This window comes from Grampus griseus, assembly GCF_964374135.1.
Source record: "Grampus griseus genome assembly, chromosome: 6".
In the NCBI taxonomy this organism is placed as follows: domain Eukaryota; kingdom Metazoa; phylum Chordata; class Mammalia; order Artiodactyla; family Delphinidae; genus Grampus; species Grampus griseus.
Window position 1 is genome coordinate 37,035,233 of NC_139000.1, and position 22,643 is coordinate 37,057,875.

General features: G+C 38.7%; 1 protein-coding gene across 2 annotated transcripts in view; it reads right to left on the reverse strand.

Annotated features, from left to right (window-relative positions):
* UNC13B (unc-13 homolog B) overlaps nucleotides 1-22,643 on the reverse strand; it is a gene marked incomplete at its 5' end in the record, with an annotated part of 220,009 nt that overhangs the window by 124,936 nt on the left and 72,430 nt on the right. For both annotated transcript variants that reach the window (XM_082655905.1, XM_082655904.1), the window contains one exon: nucleotides 18,596-18,653. In XM_082655905.1, the coding sequence (XP_082512031.1) occupies nucleotides 18,596-18,653 (58 nt within the window). The remainder of the gene's footprint in view (nucleotides 1-18,595; nucleotides 18,654-22,643) is intronic.

Genomic DNA, 22,643 nt, shown 5'->3' on the forward strand with positions numbered 1-22,643 from the left:
AACCCTCAAAATCCATGATATATATTGAAATTCACATTATGACAAAAACAACTGTGAAAGTTATAGAGTTAAAACATTTCTTTTATGAGGTAACACTGCAATGGATAGAGCTAAAGGTCAGCTGGTGTAGGGACTAAACAGCCCACTTATAAAGCCTTGAACTTATGAATCGCATAAGTATTATATTATGGTTTTGAGGAGTGGATAAATTTGTATTTAAAGGCAGGGTGGCAGTGTCCCAGAGGAAACTGAGGTACAGGATTGAGTTTAATAATTTCTCCGGTCTCCCAGGACTACCTTGGGCACCTACACCCCAATTTCAGTGCAGGGCATTGCTTAGAAAGTTAATAGAAATCCTAACAACTCAATATCAGAAAAACAAACAACTTGATTTAAAAATGGGCAGACATTTTTTCCAGAGAAGACATACAGATGGCTAACAGGCACATGTAAAGATGCTCAACATCACTAATCATCAGGAAAATGCAAATCAAAACCACAGTGAGATACCATCTCACACCTGTCATAATGGCTACTATCAAAAAGATAAGAAACAAGTGTTGGTGAGAATGTGGAGAAAAGAGAACCATCGTGCACTGTTGGTGGGAATGTAAATTTGTGCAGTCACCATGGAAAACAGTTCCCAAAAAATCTAAAAAGAGAACTACAAATGTTCCCCAAAAATCTAAAAATAGAACTACCAAATATCTAACAACTCCACTTCTGGGTATTTATCCAAAGAAAACAAAAACACTAATTCACCATGTTTAGGGCAGCATTATTTACAATTGCCAAAATATGGAAGCAACCTAAGTGTCCATTGACAAATGGTGAAAGAAGATGTGGGGGGTATGTGTGTGTATACACATATATATGGTGTGTATATATTTACACACATACATGCACACAATGGAACATTACTCAGCCATTAAAAAGAATGAAATCTAGCCATTTGCAGAAATGCAGGTGGACCTGGAGGGCATGATGCTAAGTGAAGTAAGTCAGACAAAGAAAAACAAATACCATATGATTTCACTTATATGTGGAATCTAAAAAACAAAACAAATGAACAAGCAAAACAAAAACAGACTCATAGATACAGACAACAATCTGGTTGTTGCCGGAGGGGAAGAGGGTAGGGAGATAGATGAAATAGGTGAAGGGGATTAAGAGGTACAAAATTCCAGCTATAAGATAAGTAAGTCACAGGGATGTAACACACAGCATAGGGAATATAGTCAATAATATTATAACAACTTTGTATGGTGACAGATGGTAACTAGATTTATTGTGGTCATCATTTCATAATGTATAAAAATACTGAATCGGGCTTCCCTGGTGGCACAGTGGTTGAGAGTCCGCCTGCCGATGCAGGGGACACGGGTTCGTGACCCGGTCTGGGAAGATCCCACATGCCGCAGAGTGGCTGGGCCCGTGAGCCATGGCCGCTGAGCCTGCGCGTCCGGAGCCTGTGCTCCGCAATGGGAGAGGCCACAACAGTGAGAGGCCCACGTACCGCAAAAAAAAAAATAAAACCAAACAAACAAACAAAAAATACCAAATCACTATGTTATACACCTGAAACTAATATAATATTGTACGTTAATTATAATTCAATAAATAAAATAAAAAATTTAATAATTAAAAAAAGAAGTTCTAGCAGACCATGCTAATGTCTTTTTAAAAATTTATTTTTATTGGAGTATAGTTGCTTTATAATGTTTTAGTTTCTATTGTACAGCAAAGTGATCAGCTATAGGTATACATATATCCCCCCTCTTTTTTGGGTTTCCTTCCCATTTAGGTCATCACAGAGCATTGAGTAGAGTTCCCTGAGCTATAGGTAGGTTCTCATTAGTTATTTATTTTATACATAGTATCAGTAGTGTATATATGTCAATCCCAATATGTCAATCCCAATCTCCCAATTCATCCTACCCACCCCCCTTGGTATCCATACATTTGTTTATCCATACGTTTGTTCTCTCTGTGCCTCTATTTCTGCTTTGCAAATAAGATCATCTATACCAGTGGTCCCCAACCTTTTTGCCACCAGGGACCAGTTTCGTGGAAGACAATTTTTCCACAGACCGGTGGGGGGATGATGGTTTTGGGATGATTCAAGCACATTACATTTATTGTGCACTTTATTTCTGTTATTATTACATTGTAATATATAATGAAGTAATTATACAACTCACCATAATACAGAATCAGTGGGAGTCCTGAGCTTGTTTTCACTTGCCACTCACTGATAGGGTTTTGATATGAGTCTGCAAGCAATTGATTTATTATGGTCTCTGTGCAGTCAAACCTCTCTGCTAATGATAATCTGTATTTGCAGCCACTCCCCAGTGTTAGCATCACTGCCTCAGCTCCACCTCAGATCATCAGGCATTAGATTCTCATAAGGAGCGGGCAACCTAGATCCCTCACATGTGCAGTTCACAGCAGGGTTTGAGCTCCTATGAGACTCTAATGCTGCCACTGATCTGACAGGAGGCGGAGCTCAGGCAGTAATGTGAGTGATGGGGAGTGGCTATAAATACAGGTGAAGCTTCGCTTGCTCGCCTGCTGCTCACCTCCTGCTGTGCAGCCCAGTTCCTAACTGGTCCGTGGCCCAGGGGTTGGGGACCCCTGATCTATACCATTTGTGCTAATGTCTTGAAGGGGCCTGCCATGGAACAGCAACATGACACTGCAAAAGGATATAGAGGATAGGCTGGGTTCTGTCCCTTCAAAAGTTATGGTAAGGGATTCTTTATTCCTTCAAGAAAGATTTACCTACTACATGCTCTTGAAAGCTAATACTAGTTGTGACTGTGAGGTCACTAAGTTCTCTAACAGATGGATCTCTTGATAGGCAGGGGCTATCAGCATGGTGGCTACTGTCATCTGGAAAATAAGTAATACAGAAAACAAATTGCTAAAGAACAGACCACAGGATCTGGTACCAGCCAAGCTTCCTTTTTATCTGGAGCTGTGCAAGATAGTTAGGTCTGATGGTCAGAAGTGTCAAGTCCTCTCAAGCTGGTAAAGTTGGTAAAGTGCTAGAGTGACAGATAGTGACATAGTTTGCTGTACATGATCATGCCTTGACACAGTGAGTATTCGTCAATTGGGTCCACTCCTTGTGGCATGGACCCACCAGAAAGAGGTGGACAAAATTTCATGTTCTGGGCTTCCCTGGTGGCGCAGTGGTTAAGAATCCGCCTGCCAATGCAGGGGACACGGGTTCGAGCCCTGGTCTGGGAAGATCCCACATGCTGTGGAGCAACTAAGCCCATGCACCACAACTACTGAGCCTGTACTCTAGAGCCCGTGCTCTGCAACAAGAGAAACCAAGATAATGAGAAGCCTGCACATCACAACGAAGAGTAGCCCCTGCTTGCCTCAACTAGATAAAGCTCATGCGCAGCAACGAAGACCCAACACAGCCAAAAATAAAAAACAAATAAATTAATTAAAAAAAATTTTCATGTTCTGCTAGAGTTCACCATCACCTGACTAGGAAAACAAGTCCTGTTCCTCATCGAGCGGCAACTAGAATACCCCACAAGCGTAAATCTAGTCTCGTTTGAGGTAGGTAGAGAAATGGAACTAATAGCAGCATTGGCTGTAACCTGCCCAGAGTTTTGTATTTGGTTGATTCTAGCAGGGGAATTACACCATCATCTGTAGAGCAGGCAGTAATCTAATCCTTCAGGTGAGGAATATCTGGTATACATATAGAATGGCCTATTTCTCTGCCTCCCCAAACAGGTAGAATATTAAAAATAAGACAAGTCATAGCATGGCAGTGGACAGTTTTAGATGGAGACCAAGAATAATATGACATAAGAGGAATATTTGAGTGTAGTGCAGACTAGGGATACAGCATGTCAGGCCTGATGGATTAAGAGTAGTGGGAAGCACTAACACCTCATGCTTCCTAAGGATCCGTAATATCAGCACGATGGATCACCAGGAAATATAACACTAAGAGTTGAAAAGGAAAAAAGGGCAAGACATTTTACATAAACATGTCTCTTCTGGGCATGTTTGTGAAAGAAATCCTTTTGAAGTTAGTGGTGGTCAAATAAGATATCATAACAAGGTAGGCAAACTGTATTACTGACAATGCTTCTGAATGTTTGGTCACTGTTATTCATGCATGTGACTAACATCCAACTGTTCTGAACTGATGCATTCTTTAAGAAAAATTTTAAACAGTACGTTGAGTTATGCCCTATTTTACTAATTTAAAAGACTGATTCATACTCAGGAAATTTTGGTTTATGATCTGACACGGCACTATTAATAGGCAATATTGTAACAAAAGCAGTGAAGCAAACCTTTCATAGACAATCGGAGAAATCTCTTTGAAACATCAATGATGGGCTGTATCTCAATCAAAATTTCAAGCTTGCTTAAAGGTCATATTACAAATGAAAAAACAGGCCCCAAAACTTATTTCAGCCACAGTAATTTATTAGGAGAGACCTTAGGGATATTACTAACAGAAGAGACACAACTTTAAGAGCTACTTAGAACTCTCAATGAAGGAATCACTAGTACTGTTGAACTAAAAACTGTGTCAAACTCAACAACCAACCATCATTCAATTAAATCTCAAATCCAAACTAAAAAAGTAAATCTACAATGACCTGCCAATATAGATATTGTCAGGCCTGAGATCATTTTTTAAAATAAATATTTATTAGTTTTTAAATTATCATAAAATAAATGCATTTGGAGAAAATTTAGAAAGTACAAAAAAGTATAAAGAAAAAACAAAATTTACCCACAATCCTACCACCGAGACCCACTATTAAAAATATTTCCGTGGGCTTCCCTGGTGGTGCAGTGGTTGAGAGTCCGCCTGCCGATGCAGGGGACATGGGTTCATGCCCTGGTCTGGAAAGATCCCACATATCGCGGAGCGGCTAGGCCCGTGAGCCATGGCCGCTGAGCCTGTGCGTCTGGAGCCTGTGCTCCGCAACGGGAGAGGCCACAGCAGTGAGAGGCCCGTCTACCGCAAAAAAAAAAAAAAAAGGAGGAGAGGAGAGGAGGGAAAGCTCTTTACAGAAGATTGACAGCTGTAAAGCAACTATACTCCAATAAAAATTAATAAAAAAATGGTTGAGGGTTTTGAACCCAGAAACAAAAAAAAAGACTGACCGCTACTCGATGTAAAGGCATGATAGAAAACCATCATTTTGTGACCAGCAATGTATTGAATAATAATAAATTTAGGCCATAATCATAATAGATTCTAAAATTAATAGATGAAAGGCTATGAGAAAATAGGTTATATACACACAGTCTCAAAGTATTACCCACCTAACCCCAACAGTTTACTTATTAATTACAAAGGGGAAAAAATACCTTAATACTGGAGAGATCTGGATAACATCATCTGAACTAATAATTAACATAAGCATCACAAACAAAGGGACAAACTGATATCAGCTCTGCAGTAACCAGAACTAATTATGAAGAAACAATCAGACGAATCCAAATTTTAGGAAATTTTGAAAGGCAATTTAACTGGATTCTTGTCAGCTATCCAGCAGAATGTTTATGTTGATATGGGAATAAACAACCTTTTGGGAGAGCACTTGTTGGTGAAGAGAGGTTACACAGTCCCTTCTCCTGTTTCTCCTCTCTGATTCCAAGTGAGGAGAAGTTCCAAGACTCACAAAGACTGGGGTTGCTTGCAAGAATGGGAGCCAGACAGGTTGGAGGTCTACTTGGGTGGAAGAATTGCTGATCTGAACCCTGTACCTACCTAAGTAGACAAAAAGAGGACTGGATAGACGAAGCAGAGCTGGGATATAGAGAATAGAATGAAATTGCCTTTGTTTCTCAGAGCAAGAATAAGTGAGCTCCTCAGGAGTCAAATAAATTTTGTGGAATGTGGTTGCGCCTAAGCTGTCTTGATATTCCCCCCATTCAAAAAGCCTCTATGGGCTTTCCTGGTGGTGCAGTGGTTAAGAATCCGCCTGCCAATGCAGGGGACACGGGTTCAAGCCCTGGTCTGGGAAGATCCCACGTGCCGCAGAGCAACTAAGCCCATGCGCCACAATTACTGAGCCTGTGCTCTAGAGCCCACGAGCCACAACTACTGAGCCAGCATGCTGCAACTACTGAAGCCCGCGCGCCTAGAGCCTGTCCTCTGAAAAAACAAACAAAAAAAAAGCCTCTATGTGATAAGATACCAGCAGGAGCAAAACTAAGTACATCTATTGGTGGAAGAAGTCAATAGTGGATGAAAGAGGCTGAACCAGAGCAATCTCTCACATCCAGGAACTGGACCCTGAAAAGTACTCTGAGGTAACTTCTGGAGAGTCATAAATGTACCTCAATGAGAGAACAAGCATTCACCTACCCAAGAGAGGACAGGAAGAATCAAGCAGTATCAACCAGACAGGCAGCAACAACCAAAAAGAGATGCTCAAGACCTCTCCTAAGAGGACTGATGTTACTGTTCTTAGAAAACAGAAACATCTTCAGAATCTCAATGTATGTCTTACCTATCCACGAAGACTGCTCCAAATACTGACTTGGTGTGAGAATAAGACATTGCAGTGAAGTGACTGCTCATGGCATAGGTATGTCTTTGTGTAATATCATTCACTGAAATATCCCACATGGCCTCTAGTCCTTGGTCTTTAGTACACAGAAAACACCTGAGACCTCTCTTAATCCTGCCCAAGTGGCTTCATTAGAACCAGAGTCTCACTTGCTACTTCTAGAGAGCCCAGGACTCATTCTGCAGCATGTGCGACTTGTTAGAGCATGGGAATCTCAATAGGGACCCACTGGCCTAGAGATAGCATCCAGCCATTCCCTCTTTGGAGTCCTACTGTTCACTAGCACCACCCAGAAAGTAGACACAAGGTCCCAATGTGTCTACTCTGGTCAACCTTGTCTCCTCTCACTCAAGTCAAGGAAGGCTTCTCTTACTCAGGAATAGGGAGATTATGGTGAATCTCTACTTCCTCCCATAATAGTTATTCAAAACATTTTGAACATTCCCCTCAAGTCCTAGGCTTTCAGTTACTAAAGCCCCGAAGACCATTTCTTCAGCTCTTGCCTTCCATATCTTTCCCTGAAGTAATGGGAACAAGAACTAGCAATAACACAGGGGATAAAAAAAACCATGTGGACATAATGTAATATCACCCTATGACATATCTACATATATTACAGTTACCAAAGGAGACTAAAATATCCTAAGATAAATGTGAATGCGAAGTGTTTTTACTGAATGTTAAATTCACCATCAGAAATGTTTGGCCCCAAAGAAAACATTGGGAAGAAGCATATAGTTCACCCCAATACTTTTAAAGAATCTCATCATTTTTAAGACGTAATTGGGGCCAAAGAAACTTTCATATCAAAGATAAGAGTAAGAGTTTCTTTAGAGCAGTAGCCCAGTGATTTCTGAAAATATTTTGAAGACATGTCACGAGTGAATGCAAAGAACTGACCGTAGCGGAGAAGATAGTGGAGGGACCACCCACATGAAGAAATCTCAGGACTAGGAAGTTATAGGGTCCCATGATATTACAGCTAAAAGAGTCCTAGAGATCATTTAGACCAACTCTCCCATTTTACACATCAGGAAATTGAAATAGACAATGGAAAGACTTCCAAAGTCTCTCAGAGAGACAGCAGCAAACCCACATCTAGAACAAGGATTCAACTATTCCATTACTCTTGTTAATAACCTTTAACTATTAAAAGTAGTACATTGTTAAATATTTAGAAAATATAAGAAATGCAAAAAAGGGGTTTAAAAAGTCATAATCCCGCATATCAGAGACAAATTTGGTTAGTATTTTAGTGCTTCTCTTTCTAGGTATTCTCCTAGATTGTACAGATAATTTACAATAAGTATATTAGTCTGCTCGGACTGCCATAACAAAATACCATAGACTAGGTGGCTTAAACAACAGAAATTAATGTTCTCAGTCTCTGGAGGCCAAAAAGCCAAAGATCAAGATTCTAGCAGAGTTCAGTGAGAACTCTCTTCCTAGCTTGCAAATGGCTACCTTCTCGCTGTATCCTCACATGGCACAGAGAGCATTGTTGTCTCTTCCTCTTTTTAAGAGGGCACCAGCCTTATCAGATTAGGGCTCAACCCTTATGACTTCATTTAACCTACAACTCCTCTTCACAGGCTCTATCTCCAAATACAATCACACTGGGAGTTAGGGTTTCAACATATGAATTTTAAGGGGACACAATTCAGCCCTAGCATTCTGCCTCTGGCCCCCCAAAATTCATATCCTTATAACATGTAAAATACATTCATTCTATTCCATCAGCCCCGGAAGTCTTAACTCATTCCAGCATCAACTCTAAAGTCCAAAAACTCATTTAGATATCAACTAAATTATATATGAGTAAGAATCCAGTTATGACTCATCCTGAGGCAAAATTCCTCTCCAGCCGTGAACCTGTGAAACCAAACGTGTGCTTCCAAAATACAATGGTGGGACAAAAAGATAATCCTACTCTACAAGGGAGAAACAGGAAAGAAGAAGTGACAGGTCCCAAGCAAGTCCAAAACCTAGCAAGGCAAATTCCATTAGATCTTAAGGCTAGAGAATAATTCTCTTCTGTTCAATGACACACCTTCCACTGGGGTGGCACTGTCACTCACTCAGCTCTTCAGAGTGGCCTTGGCCCCATAGCTCTCTGTGGTGGCCACCCTCTGAAACAAAAGGAAACATCTCTGTGCCTTGGGCCTGTGCTCAGACTGGCAGCCCTGATATTCTCCAAATCACCTTCCGGGTCACTCTTGCCTTTCCTCAAGAATAGCACACGTGGGCTTCCCTGGTGGCGCAGTGGTTAAGAATCCACCTGCCAATGCAGGCGACAGGGGTTCGAGCCCTGATCCGGGAAGATCCCATGTGCCGCGGAGCAACTAAGCCCGTGCGCCACAACTACTGAGCCTGCGCTCTAGAGCCCATGGGTCACAACTACTGAGCCCGTGTGCCACAACTACTGAGGCTGCGTGCCTAGAGCCCGTGCTCTGCAACAAGAGAAGCCACCGCCATGAGAAGCCCACACACTGCAACAAGGAGTAGCCCCCGCTCCCTGCAACTAGAGAAAGCCCACGCTCAGCAATGAAGACCCAATGCAGACAAAAATAAAATAAAACAAAAAATAAATAAATTAAACAAAAACAGCAAACCATTTAAAAAAAAAAAGAATAGCACACGTTTACAGTCAAATAACTCTATGATCTAGTCTTGTAGAATCCAAGACATCCAACAGCCTTCCTTCATTCCATTCCTCTTTCTCTGTCCCCTTTAGTTGAAACTGGCAATGTCTCTGCTGGTATAATTCCATCTCTATTCCTGGCTTCTGCTGATGGCTGGTTTAGTCCATGAGTCACACCCATGATCTCTTTAGTGTTTTCTTCAGAACAAGATTTCTCATTTTTCACAATATATAGGCTAAGGATAGGCTAAGAATTTCCAAATCTCCAAGTTCTGGTTCCTTTTTACTTAACAATTCCTTCTTCAATTCAACCCTCTACTCTTGCATTTTATTACAAGCAGTATGGAAGACCCAAGCCACACCTTCATTGCTTAGCTTAGAAATCTCCTCTGCTAAACACCCAATTTAATCACTTATAAACTCTACCTTTCACAAAACACTCGAACAATTCAGCCAAGTTCATTGCCACTTTATAACAAGGATCACCTTTCCTCCAGTTTCCAATAAATCGTTCCTCATTTCCATCTGACATTTCTCCAGAACAGCCTTTAATATCCATATTTCTGCCAAGAGTCCCTTCATAGCAACCTTGGCTCTTTCTAGCATGCACCTCAGAATCCTTCCAGCCTTTTTGCCCATTACCCAAACTTCCAAAGCCACTGTCACATTTTTAGGTATTTGTAACAGCAGCACCCCACCTCTCAGCACCAAAATCTGTACTAGTCTGCTCAGCTGCTATAACAAAATACCACAGACTAGGTGGTTTAAACAACAGAAATTTGTATCCCACAAGTTTAAAGGCTAGGAAGTCCAAGATTACGGTGCTGGCTGATTTGCTTCCTGATGAAAGTTCTCTTTCTGGCTTGCAGATGGCCACCTTCTTGCTATGTCCTCACACGGAAAGCTCTGTTGTCTCTTCCTTTTCTTAAAAGGGTATCAGTCCTATCAGATTAGAGCCTCATTCTTATGATCTCATTTAATCTTTATCATCTCCTCACAGGCCCTATCTCCAAATACTGGGGGCTAGAGCTTCAAAATATGAATTTTAGGGGTATGCAAAAACTCTTAAGTTACATATGTACATACATATATACATATACACATACACATATACAGAGGGTAAGAGTTTTATATACTTTTTAACTTAGTTTCATGAAAATTTCCCCAATACATTATTCAAAGCATATTCAAATCTTATGACTATTATCATTTACTGTTGCTTAACTATTAAGTCATTTTCAAATTTTGCTATTTAAATAATTTTGCAGTGAACATCTTTCTATACAAATTCTTGTCTATTTCCTGATTATTTAGGACAAATTTCCAGAAATTCAACTGTTGAATCAAAGGTCATGAATTTTTAAAGGCTCTTGGTATGTATTGCCAAGTGGCTTCCCAGAAACCCATACTAGTGTACACTGCCATCTGCAGTAGACATTATAATTAGAATAAAATATTTTTCTGATTGAATAAAAAATCAGTGTCATAAATGACTAAAAAGGCAAGTTTTTTTTAAATTAAAGGAGTTAAAGATTCAGGACAACCAAATAAAAATGTGTGATTCTTGATTAGATCATACGCTGGTGGGGAAGGATGGCTATAAAAATACTTGGGGGACAATTGTGGAATTCTGAATATGAACTGTATATTAGATATTATTGTAGCAATGTTAAATTTCCTGATTCTGATAATGGTATTTTAGTTATATAGACTGTTCTATCTCTTAGGAGACACATGCTGATGTGTCATAAAGTCTGAAGCTTATATTCAAATGATTCAGAAAATACTCATTTGTATTTTTACATATGTATATAGGGGGACAGAAATGGGAAAGAGTGGTAGCGAGGAAGAGAAGCAAATGTGGCAAGATGTTAATTACTGAATCTAGTAAAGGGTAAATGCCACTTCCATTTTTAAACTTACAGTTTAAAATTTTTCAAAAAAAATGTATTAGAGAGCGTCTCCCCACAACTATGGTGCCTGCTGGCAGCTGGTGGGGGACTCTGACCCCCAAGGAGATGGGAGGAACCCCAGAGTGAGCCGGTAGGATGTAGGGGGACCAAGGGGAGAGGAGAAGTGGAGGCCAGACAAGATCAGTGCCCCTGAGGCCAGGGAGATCAGGAGAGGCAGGTGGGAGGGAGTCTGGCCCACTCAGGCCACGGAGACTGCTGAGCTCCCAAGCTGCTTCCCCACAAGCCCCGTCCAGGCCACGTGGGTCCTGGAGGCACAGGAAGGAGGCCGAGGGGAGAATAGGAGAGGTAGGCGGGAGGGGCCATCCCGGAGGAGCGAAAGAGGAGAGGAGGGCGACTGCCCCGCCCAATCGGGCCCAGGGAGCCTACTGAGCTCCCAGGGCATCCCCTGCCCTCCAAGCCCCCTCCAGGCTGTGTGGGTCTTTCTGGGCATAGGAGGGAGGCCGGGAAGATCAGGAGAGGCAGGCAGGAGGGGCCCTCCCAGACCCCATACTGGAATGGCGAGAGAGGAGGGCGTTTGCCCCACCCACTCGAGCCCAGGAAGCCTGCTGGGCTCCCAGGTGAGGTCCCCTGCCCTCTGAGAGCAGGGGTGGGGGGCACACCTGGGCCCCTACTGTTCCTTGAGCCTAAACCCCACTCCACACAGCCCCCAGAGCCTTTTCCAACCCCGTGAGTCCTGAGCATTGGCCCCACCCCCCACCCAAACCTCGCCCTTGCTTAGGCCCCACCCTCCACAGCCAAGGCCTTCCCCCACAACCCTTTTTTTTTTTCTTTTCCCTCCTCCTCTTTTTTACTATTGTGGTACTGATGTACCTTCCGGTTATTGATTCATCTATATTTTTATTTTTACATTCTTTCTAACACATCTGTTAGTTTCCTAGTCTAATTTTATTTTTTAGTTTGTTATTGTTCTCTTTTTTTTTTTTTGCCAGCTCAGGGTCAGGCAGAAGTTCCTGCGGTGGGAGCTCCAAGTCCGAACCACTGAACTAACAGAGAACCTCAGACCCCAGGGAATATTCATCGGAGTGAGGTCTCACAGAGTTCCTCATCTCAGCACCAAGACCCAGCTCTACCCAACAGCCTACAAACTCCAGTGTTGGAAGCCTCAGGCCAAAAAACCAGTAAAACAGGAACACAATCCAGCTCATTAAAAAAAAATTTTTTTTAATTAAAAAAAAATGAGACAGCAAAAAAATGTCACAGATGAAGAAGCAAGGTAAAAACCTACAAGACCAAATAAATGAAGAGGAAATAGGCAATCTACCTGAAAAAGAATTCAGAGTAATGATAGTAAAGATGATCCAGAATCTTGGAAAAAGAATGGAAGCACAGACTGAGAAAATACAAGAAATGTTTAACAAAGATCTAGAAGAACTAAAGAACAAACAAACAGAGATGAACAACACAATAGCTGAAATGAAAAATACCCTTGAAGGAATCAATAACAGAATAACGGAGGCAGAAGAACAAATAAGTGAGCTGGAAGACAAAATGGTGGAAATAACTGCCAAGGAGCAGAATAAAGAAAAAAGAATGAAAAGAACTGAAGACAATCTCAGAGACCTCTGGGACAACACTAAACGCACCAACAGTCGAATTACAGGGGTCCCAGAAGAAGAAGAGAAAAAGAAAGGGTCTGAGAAAATATTTGAAGAGATTATAGTGGAAAACTTCCCTAACATGGGAACGGAAATAGTCACCCAAGTCCAGGAAGCAGAGAGTCCCATACAGGACAAACCCTAGGAAAAACACACCAAGACACATATTAATCAAACAAACAAAAATTAAATTCAAAGAAAAAATATTAAAAGCAGCAAGGGAAAAACAAAAAATACCATATAAAGGAATCACCATAAGGTTATCAGCTGATTTTTCAGTGGAAACTCTGCAGGCCAGAAGGGAATGGCAGGATATATTTAAAGTGATGAAAGGGAAAAACCTATAACCAAGATTACTCTACCCAGCAAGGATCTCATTCAGATTCGATGGAGAAGTCAAAAGCTTTTCACACAAACAAAAGCTAAGAGAATTCAGCACCACCAAACCAGCTTTACAACAAATGCTAAAGAAACTTCTCTAAGCAGGAAACACAAGAGAAGAAAAAGACCTACAAAAACAAACCCAAAACAATTAAGAAAATGGTAATAGGAACATACATATCAATAATAACCTTGAATGTAAATGGATTAAATGCCCCAACCAAAAGACACAGACTGGCTGAATGGATACAAAAACAAGATCCATATATATGCTGTCTACAAGAGACCCACTTCAGATCTAGGGAAACATACAGACTGAAAGTGACGGGATGGAAAAAGACACTCCATGCAAATGGAAATCAAAAAATGCTGGAGTAGCAATTCTCATATCAGATAAAATAGACTTTAAAATAAAGACTGTTACAAGAGATAAGGAGGGACACTACATAATGATTAAAGGATCAATCCAAGAAGAAGATATAACAATTATAAATGTTTATGCACCCAACATAGGAACACATCAATACATAAGGCAAATGCTAACAACCATGAAAGGAGAAATCGACAGTAACACAATAACAGTAGGGGACTTTAACCCCCCACTTACACCAATGGACAGATCATCCTAACAGAAAATAAATAAGGAAACACAGGCTTCAAATGACACAGTAGACCAGACAGATCTAATTGATATTTACAGAACATTCCACCCAAAAGTGTCAGAATACACTTTCTTCTCAAATGCATATGGAACATTCTCCAGGATAGATCACATCTTGGGTCACAAATCAAGCCTTGGAAAATTTAAGAAAATTGAAATCGTATCAAGCATCTGACCACAACGCTATGAGACTGGAAATCAATTACAGGAAAAAAAACTGCAAAAAATACACATACATGGAGGCTAAACAGTGCACTACTAAATAACCAAGAGATCACTGAAGAAATCAAAGAAGAAATTTAAAAAATACATAGAAACAAATGACAATGAAAACACAATGACTCAAAACCTATGAGACCAAGCAAAAGCAGTTCTAAGAGGGAAGTTTATAGCAATTCAATCTCACCTCAAGAAACAAAAAAATCTCAAATAAACAATCTAAACCTGCACTTAAGACAACTAGAGAGGGCTTCCCTGGTGGCGCAGTGGTTGAGAGTCCGCCTGCCGATGCAGGGGACACGGGTTTGTGTCCCGGTCCAGGAAGATCCCACATGCCACAGAGCGGCTGGGCGCATGAGCCATGGCCGCTGAGCCTGCGCGTCCAGAGCCTGTGCTCTGCAACGGGAGAGGCCACAGCAGTGAGAGGCCCGTGTACCAAAAAAAAAAAAAAAAAAAAAAAAAACTAGAGAAAGAAGAACAAAGAAAACCCAAAGTCAGTAGAAGGAAAGAAATCATCAAGATCAGAGCAGAAATAAATGAAATAGAAACAAAGAAAACAATAGCAAAGATCAATAAAACTAAAAGCTGGTTCTTTGAGAAGATAAACAAAATTGATAAACACTGAGCCAGACTCACCAAGAAAAAAAAGGAGAGGATGCAAATCAATATGATTAGAAATGAAAGAGGAGAAATCACAACTGACACTGTAGAAATACAATGGATTTTAAAAGATTACTACAAACAACTGTATGCCAATAAAATGAACAACCATGAAGAAATGGACAAATTCTTGGAAAGGCACAATTTTACAAGACTGAACCAGGAAGAATTAGAAAATATAAACAGACCTATCACAAGTAATGAAATTGAAACTGTAATTAAAACTCTTCCAACAAACAAAAGTCCAGGACCAGATGGCTTCACAGGTGAATTCTATCAAACATTTAGAGAAGAGCTAACATCAATACTTCTCAAACTCTTCCAAAAAATTGCAGAGGGAGAAATACTCCCAAATTCATTCTACAAAGCCACAATCATCCTGATACCAAAACCAGAAAAAAAGGTATCACAAAAAAAGAAAATTATAGACAAATATCACTGATGAACATAGATGCAAAAATCCTGAACAAAATACTAGCAAACAGAATCCAACAGCACATTAAAAGGATCATACACCATGATCAAGTGGGATTTAACCCAGGGATGCAAGGATTCTTCAATATACGCAAACCAATCAATGTGCTACACCACATTAACAAATTAAGGAATAAAAACCATATGATCATCTCAATAGATGCAGGAAAATCTTTTGACAAAATTCAATACCTATTTATGATAAAAACTCTCCAGAAAATGGGCATAGAGGGAAACTACCTCAACATAATAAAGGCCAAATATGACAAACCCACAGCAAGCATCATATTCAATGGTGAAAAGCTGAAAGCATTTCCACTAGGATCAGGAAAAAGACAAGGATTTCCACTCTCACCACTCTTATTCAACATAGTTTTGGAAGTCCTAGACACAGCAATCAGAGAAGAAAAGGAAATAAAAGGAATACAAATTGGAAAAGAACAAGTAAAACTGTCACTATTTGTCGATGACATGATACTATACATAGAAAATCCTAAAGATGCCACCAGAAAACTACTAGAACTAATCAGTGGATTTGGTAAGGTTGCAGGATACAAAATTAATGCACAGAAATCTCTGGCATTCCTATACACCAACAACGAAAAATCAGAAAGAGAAATTAAGGAAACACTCCCATTTACCACTGCAACAAAAAGAATAAAATACCTAGGAATAAACCTGCCTAAGGAGGCAAAAGACTTGTACTCAGAAAACTATAAAACACTGATGAAAGAGGTCAAAGATGACATAAACAGATGGAGAAATATACCATGTCTTTGATTGGAAGAATCAATATTGTGAAAATGACTATACTACCCAAAGCAATCTCCAGATTCAATGCAATCCTTATCAAACTACCAACAGCCAGAATTAGAACAAAAAATCTTACAGTTCGTATGGAAACATAAAAGACCCCAAACAGCCAAAGCAATCTTGAGAAAGAAAAACGGAGTTGGAGGAATCAGGCTCCCTGACTTCAAACTATACCACAAAGCTACAGTAATCAAAACAGTATGGTACTGGCACAGAAACAGAAATACAGATCAATGGAACAGGATAGAAAGCCCAGAGATAAACCCACACACATAATGGGCACCTAATTTACAACAAAGGAGGCAAGAACATACAATGGAGGACAGACAGCCTCTTCAATAACTGGTGCTGGGAAAACTGGACAGCTACATGTAAAAGAATGAAATTAGAACACTCTCTAACACCATACACAAAAAGAAACTCCAAATGGATTGAAGACTTAAATGTAAGACCAGACAGTATAAAACTTTTAGAGGAAAACATAGGAAAAACACTCTTTGACATAAACCACAGCAAGATCTTTTTTGAAAAATGGTTCTGATGAACCTAGGGGCAGGACAGGAATAAAGACACAGCCGTAGAGAACGGACTTGAGGACACGGTGGGGAAGGAGAAGCTGGGACGAAGTGAGAGAGTAGCATTGACATATATACATTACCAAATGTAAAATAGATAACTAGTGGGAAGCAGCTGCATTGCACAGGGAGATCAGCTCAGTGCTTTGTGACCACCTAGAGAGGTGGGATAGGGAGGGTGGGAGGGAGGCTCAAGAGGGAGGGTATATGGGGACATGTGTATGCATATGGCTGATTCACTTTGTTGTGCAACAGAAGCTAACACGGTATTGTGAAGCAATTGTAGTCCAATAAAGATCTATTTTAAAAATAGTTTAAAAAAATACATATATATATATTAGAGAGTAGTCAAAAGACAGGAATAGTCTATGCACATAAAAACAAATTAGCTGGTAAACATATAAAAAATGTAAGAGAATTAATAAACGTGCTGATTATTATAGTCTCTTATTTCCTCCTGCCCTCTAGGCATTTGCTCTTTAATCACTTGAACTGCATTTCATCAAATGGACCCAGGAAGGAATGGCAAGAGAAATATCAATCGTTCTATTTCACTTCTCATTAGCAGTCCTGGAAAAAGATTTAAAAGATTAAAAACTCAAAATTAGCTCATTACAATGAGTTTTGGAAATGACGTATAGACTTTAATTCACAACTTGGTCGTCAATTCAGATTCTTGTGGTCTCCCATGACCCTAAATATTTGATAAATCCTAGTTCCTAAATGACAAAAACAAAAGTAATAAGTCATATGAAAAATAGGTTTTCCTTAAATAAAGAAAAAGTGTTGACCTCTGCCAGTGGTCTTACTTTTATCAGGAAAGTAAGTAGCCAATAGAATGGAAGGCAACCAATGGATTTATAAACCATGAATGGAGGTTTTCCTTTTCAGAAACAATATGAAGGAAGTAGTATAACATAGTGGTTCAATGCATAGGCTATAGAGTCAGATTGTCTATATCTGAATATTTACTTCACCACTTACTACCTATGTGATCTGTGGCAAATAACTCCATCTCAGTTTCCTCATCTTAAAAATGAGGAAAACAGTAAAATCTATGTCTTAGGGTTGTTGTGAAGATTAAATAAGTTAGTAAATTTTAGCTCTTACAGCAGCATCTGGCATACCATAAAACCTCAAAATACGTTAGCTGCTGTGGTTCTTATTATTACTAGTATTACTACAATAACTACTACCACTATCACCACCACTATCAACCTGCAGTTGCTAAAAGTTTGGCATTGATTCAGAAACACTATAGCAAAACAAAAGAAACACAACATATGCACACCCACCCCCACAGGTTGAAAAAGTGAAAGAGAACTGATTTCAAGTCAGTCCTTCAGTATCTCTTCAAGCTCTTCTGAGAGAAGCTGAGAAGATACCAATATACCAACAATGCACGGCTCATTTCAAGAAGTAAAATGTGTGGTCTGGATAAGTTAATCTCAGAAGAAATGACAAATTCTCTCACTCAGTTAATCGTTTATCAAACTTTACTGAGGCTTACTATACTATGTATCAGGTATTGAGCCAGATACTAGGAATACAAATGGAAGATTCTATATCTTTAAAAATTTTGCTTTCTTGTCAAAGAAATATACATAGATTATAACATATGATAGGTTATACGATGGAAGCAGAGAAAGATCTAAGCTAGACTGTGGAGAAGGAGGAAACAGCATGAAGATTTCCCAGAGGGGGTAACATTTAAACTGAGCCTTAAAGGATAATAACAGATAAATGGGGACAGAATGGGAGAAAACATTCCTCCAGGGGTAAAAGCAGGCAAATGGAGAAAAAAGAATACCATTGCCCTACCTATAGCCACACAAAACCAAAAGATCTCTTCTTAAAGCTAAAGGACAGATAGCCATTGGCAGTATGGGCCTGAATAAGGTATATTTCTGGAATATCTCCTGTTTATACATACCACATCTCCAACCTCCCCAACTCAAAATAAGCCACATTTAGAGAACTGACAGAAAGTTGTGATTAAGAAGATTCAAAGACAAGTTTCTCACTTACAACACTGGGCGGCAGCAGTAGGCAATGGTTTCCTCTGGCTTTCTTCTTGACTAGAATACTAGAGGCAGAAAGGATAAACAAAAACAACAAACAAAAAAAAAAAAACATAGTAAGAGGCCCAAGTAAAGAAGGAGAAAAACAAAACAACAACAAAAAAACTATAGCTACCTATAAAAAGGTTTAGCATTTGACTAGAGTCAAATTTCTTATCAAACAGAAACCGATCATCCTGCTGCTGATTTCCCTGTGTGATCCTGACATACAGGCCAGACTAACAGATATGGCATTGGCCCAATGCAACAGGCTAAAGCAGGATAGCAGGAAGGCTGTTCTGACCAAGGGCACCTGGGCACCATTCCAGCTCTACCAGGCAGCTGTAGAAGGCTTAGCCTTAGAAGTTCAGAGGACTTAGAAAACTCAAATAATATACAGATTTCCCCATTTGGGTGGTAGAACTGAAAATCTCTCTGAGACTTGAGTTTTCTCCATCTTTAAAAAGATGAGGCTTCTTCCCTCACAAGGTCACGTGGGAAGTGAAATTACTTACATAAGCATCTGGTATTTACTAGTGTCCCCTTCCCAGTTATACTCTAACCTCCCCAACACAACCCACCACTATCACCACCTAAAAACAGAGTACTGAAGCCATAGAAAGAAAGTTCTATAAAAGGGAGCCACATTAAGTTCAAGTCTTGAAGACGGACAAGATTTGGAAAGGCAAAACAAAAAGAAAAAGGTATAAACAAATTAACACAGGTACACAGAGTCTGGAAGAAAAAATGGCTTGGTTCAGAGCCCATTGGAGGATTGGGAAAACATAACTTGGTCTAGCAACTTGCAAATATAACTTGCAAATATGAGTTTTCATCCTGACTCTGCCATTTATTAATAAATTGTAAGATTCTGGGCAAGACAGAGTTTTTCTAACACTGAAGGAGTCATTCATTCAACAGATATTTCTTGAGTGCCTATTATGTGCAAGGCCTTGTTCCAGGCACTGGGGGAATAGAGTTTGTAATCATGGTAAAGAGTTTAGATTTTACTCTAGTCTATTGAGAAGGTATGTAAAGTTTTAAACACTAGAGGGATATGACTTCATTATACTTTAAAAATCACTCTGGCTGCTGTGTGAGAAGAACTATAGGCAACCAGAGGGGAAATAAGACTAATTATTGCAATTATCCAGATGAAAATTGATGGTGGTTTACACATGAGTGTTAGTGGTGAAGGGCATTTCAAGTGGTTGGATACAAAATACAAAACACTTTTTGTAAATAAATATACTTTTATATATAAAGTACTTTACAAGAAACAAACTACGATACAAATATCAGAGGTAGACAGTGCTATTACTACTTCGGGGAAGGATCAGGCACAGTTTAAACAATATAATAGTATTAGTAAAACTATCAATCATAAAAAAGTTCAAAACTTCTTAAAGGCTAAACAACCCACTCCAAAGTAACAAAGGGACTTGGTTATAATAACTATTATAAATAATGGTGATTTTTATAGGCAGTACACAGGCACAAGAGTGACAAAATCATAAAACTTTAAGCATTAAACTAGAAGAATTCAGACTTAATAGATGAGAGTAGATATTTCCAGCAGACGTATTTAATGAATCTCTTTCAGGTCCAAAGCAGAATGCTGAAGACCAGCTAGAGCCTAATTAATAATATTAAGAGAGCTAAGGAAAAAAATCCATAATACCTATGTACAAGAAAATAAAAGTAGTAAAAGTAAGGAAAATTATAGGCCAATCTCATTTATGAATACAGATGCAAAAATCCTAGATTACCAAACCAAATCATATGACATTTATTTATCATAAATAAGTCTTTATATTTCTGTGTGAATATGTACGTATATGCATGAATGCTGGCATATAAATTTTCATGTATCATGACCAGAAGGACTTTAAATGAAAGGACAGTTCAATATCTGAAAATCTATTCATGCAATTCACCACACAGACTAAAGGAGAAAAACTATGTGATCAAACAATGCAGAAAAGATCTTGATAAAATCCCTTACTTTTTCATGACAAAATATCTTAGAAAATCAGAAAGAAAATAGAATTTCCTTAATCAGATAAAGGGTACCTATCAAAATCTACAGCAAATATCATACTTCAAGATTTATGAAGCATTCCCCTTATAGTCAGGAAAAAGACAAGGCTTCCCCACTCTCACCATTAAAAATTACACAGGATGTTTTACACAATGAATTTTTAAAAATAAGCGGTCACCAAAAACAAGGAAAGTCTGAGAAAATATTACAGCCAAGAGAAGCCGAAGGAGATATTACAACTGAATGTAACCCAGTGTCCGTTATGGGGTAATGGAACTGAAAAAACGCATGAAATAAAAACTAAGGAAATTTGAAAAAAACTAAGGATTTTTATTTAATAAAACAAAAATAAATAGAAATATAAAATATTAACTTTTAGTTAATAATAGTATATCAATATTGGCTCATTAATTGTAATAAATGTACCATATTAATGTAAAATGCTAATAATAAGGAAAACTAGAGGGAGGGGGCGGGTAAGATGTGATATGGAAGCCCTCTCTACAAACTGCTTAATATTTAAGTCTGTTAATAAAAACATATGTAAAAATTTCACTTAAAAAATAAGACATAAGGATTGAAAAGAGATAAAAACTTATTATTCAAAGATGCAAAAACTAAAAAACCCAAAGGAATCTCTAAACTAGTAGAATTAATAAGAGTTGGTGAATAAGATCAATACTAAAAAAAAAAAAAATCGAGCAGCATTGCCTTATATAGATAGCAATGACCTATTAGAAAGTGTAATTTTTAAATATACCATTCACAATGATTAGGAATAAACCTAACAAAAGAAGTGTAAAAAGTGAATGGAGAGAATAGGTTTTCCTCCTAGAAGACTTCTCATCTTTTGATGCTTAACTATATTTATTAGGTTCCTGCTTATTGTCTGTCTCCTCCTATTTGATCCAAGAGGACATTGGTCTTTGTTTTAACTTCTGATGTATACCAAGCACCTACGACAGGGCCTGGTACACAGTGTTCAATAAGTTATCTGGTGAATAAATGACTAAATGAATGTCACCAATAAATGGACAAATGCAAATTTAAATGATAAAGCTCTAAACTCATTAGATTAGCACAAATTTTAAATCTGGCAATAACAAGTATCAGTAAGGATACAGAGCAGCAGAAAAAGTGGAATATAAATTGGTATAATTATTTTAGAGAACAACTTAGCAACATCCAGTAACGTTACACAGAGCACATTCCACAACAAAGCAATTCTATTTCCAGGTATATAGCCAGAGAATCTCCCATACATAAGCAGAGAGAAACAGGGTCAGAGATGTTCACTGAAGCATGCATTTATAATAGTGAAAACCTAATTTTCCATGAGTAGGAAAAGTAATAAATAGTGATACATTTCCACTCTGTCAAGTGGTAGATCCCTAGGCCAGTCTTGACCCAAGAGGCTGCTGTGGATGGGAACTGTTGCACACCATAAGAAAAAAAAAGATAAGATTCTACATTGTGTTTTTAAAATGGTTTTGCAGCAAGTATGACCAAATTTTGATAATCATTGAATCTTGGAGATAAGTGTACAGGTTTCATTTTACTAGTCCTTCAACTTTTATATTTGTTTAAAATTTTTTCATGATAAAAATAGAAAAAAGAAAGGAAGACGCTCCCACTAACCAAAGATGAAACGAGTTTAGTATCAAAAAGAATAAAGATTGCAATGGATTGAAACACAAATATATCAAAATCCATAAATTGATAATAATATCCCACTAAAAAAAAGAAAACAACTCACTGGTCACCTTGAGAAGCTGCTTATGCAACACTCATTATTTTGAAAATTGCTAAAGAGAATGTTTTTCTTGCACGGACTTTATTTCAAGTGAACCAAACAGCTGATGAGGCAGACAAATCATAGATAATAAATGCTGAAGAGATGATATAATTAGAAAATCATCATTGTGCAACCCTAATAAAATAATGATTATTATTTGCTGCTAAAACCATTAGGTAA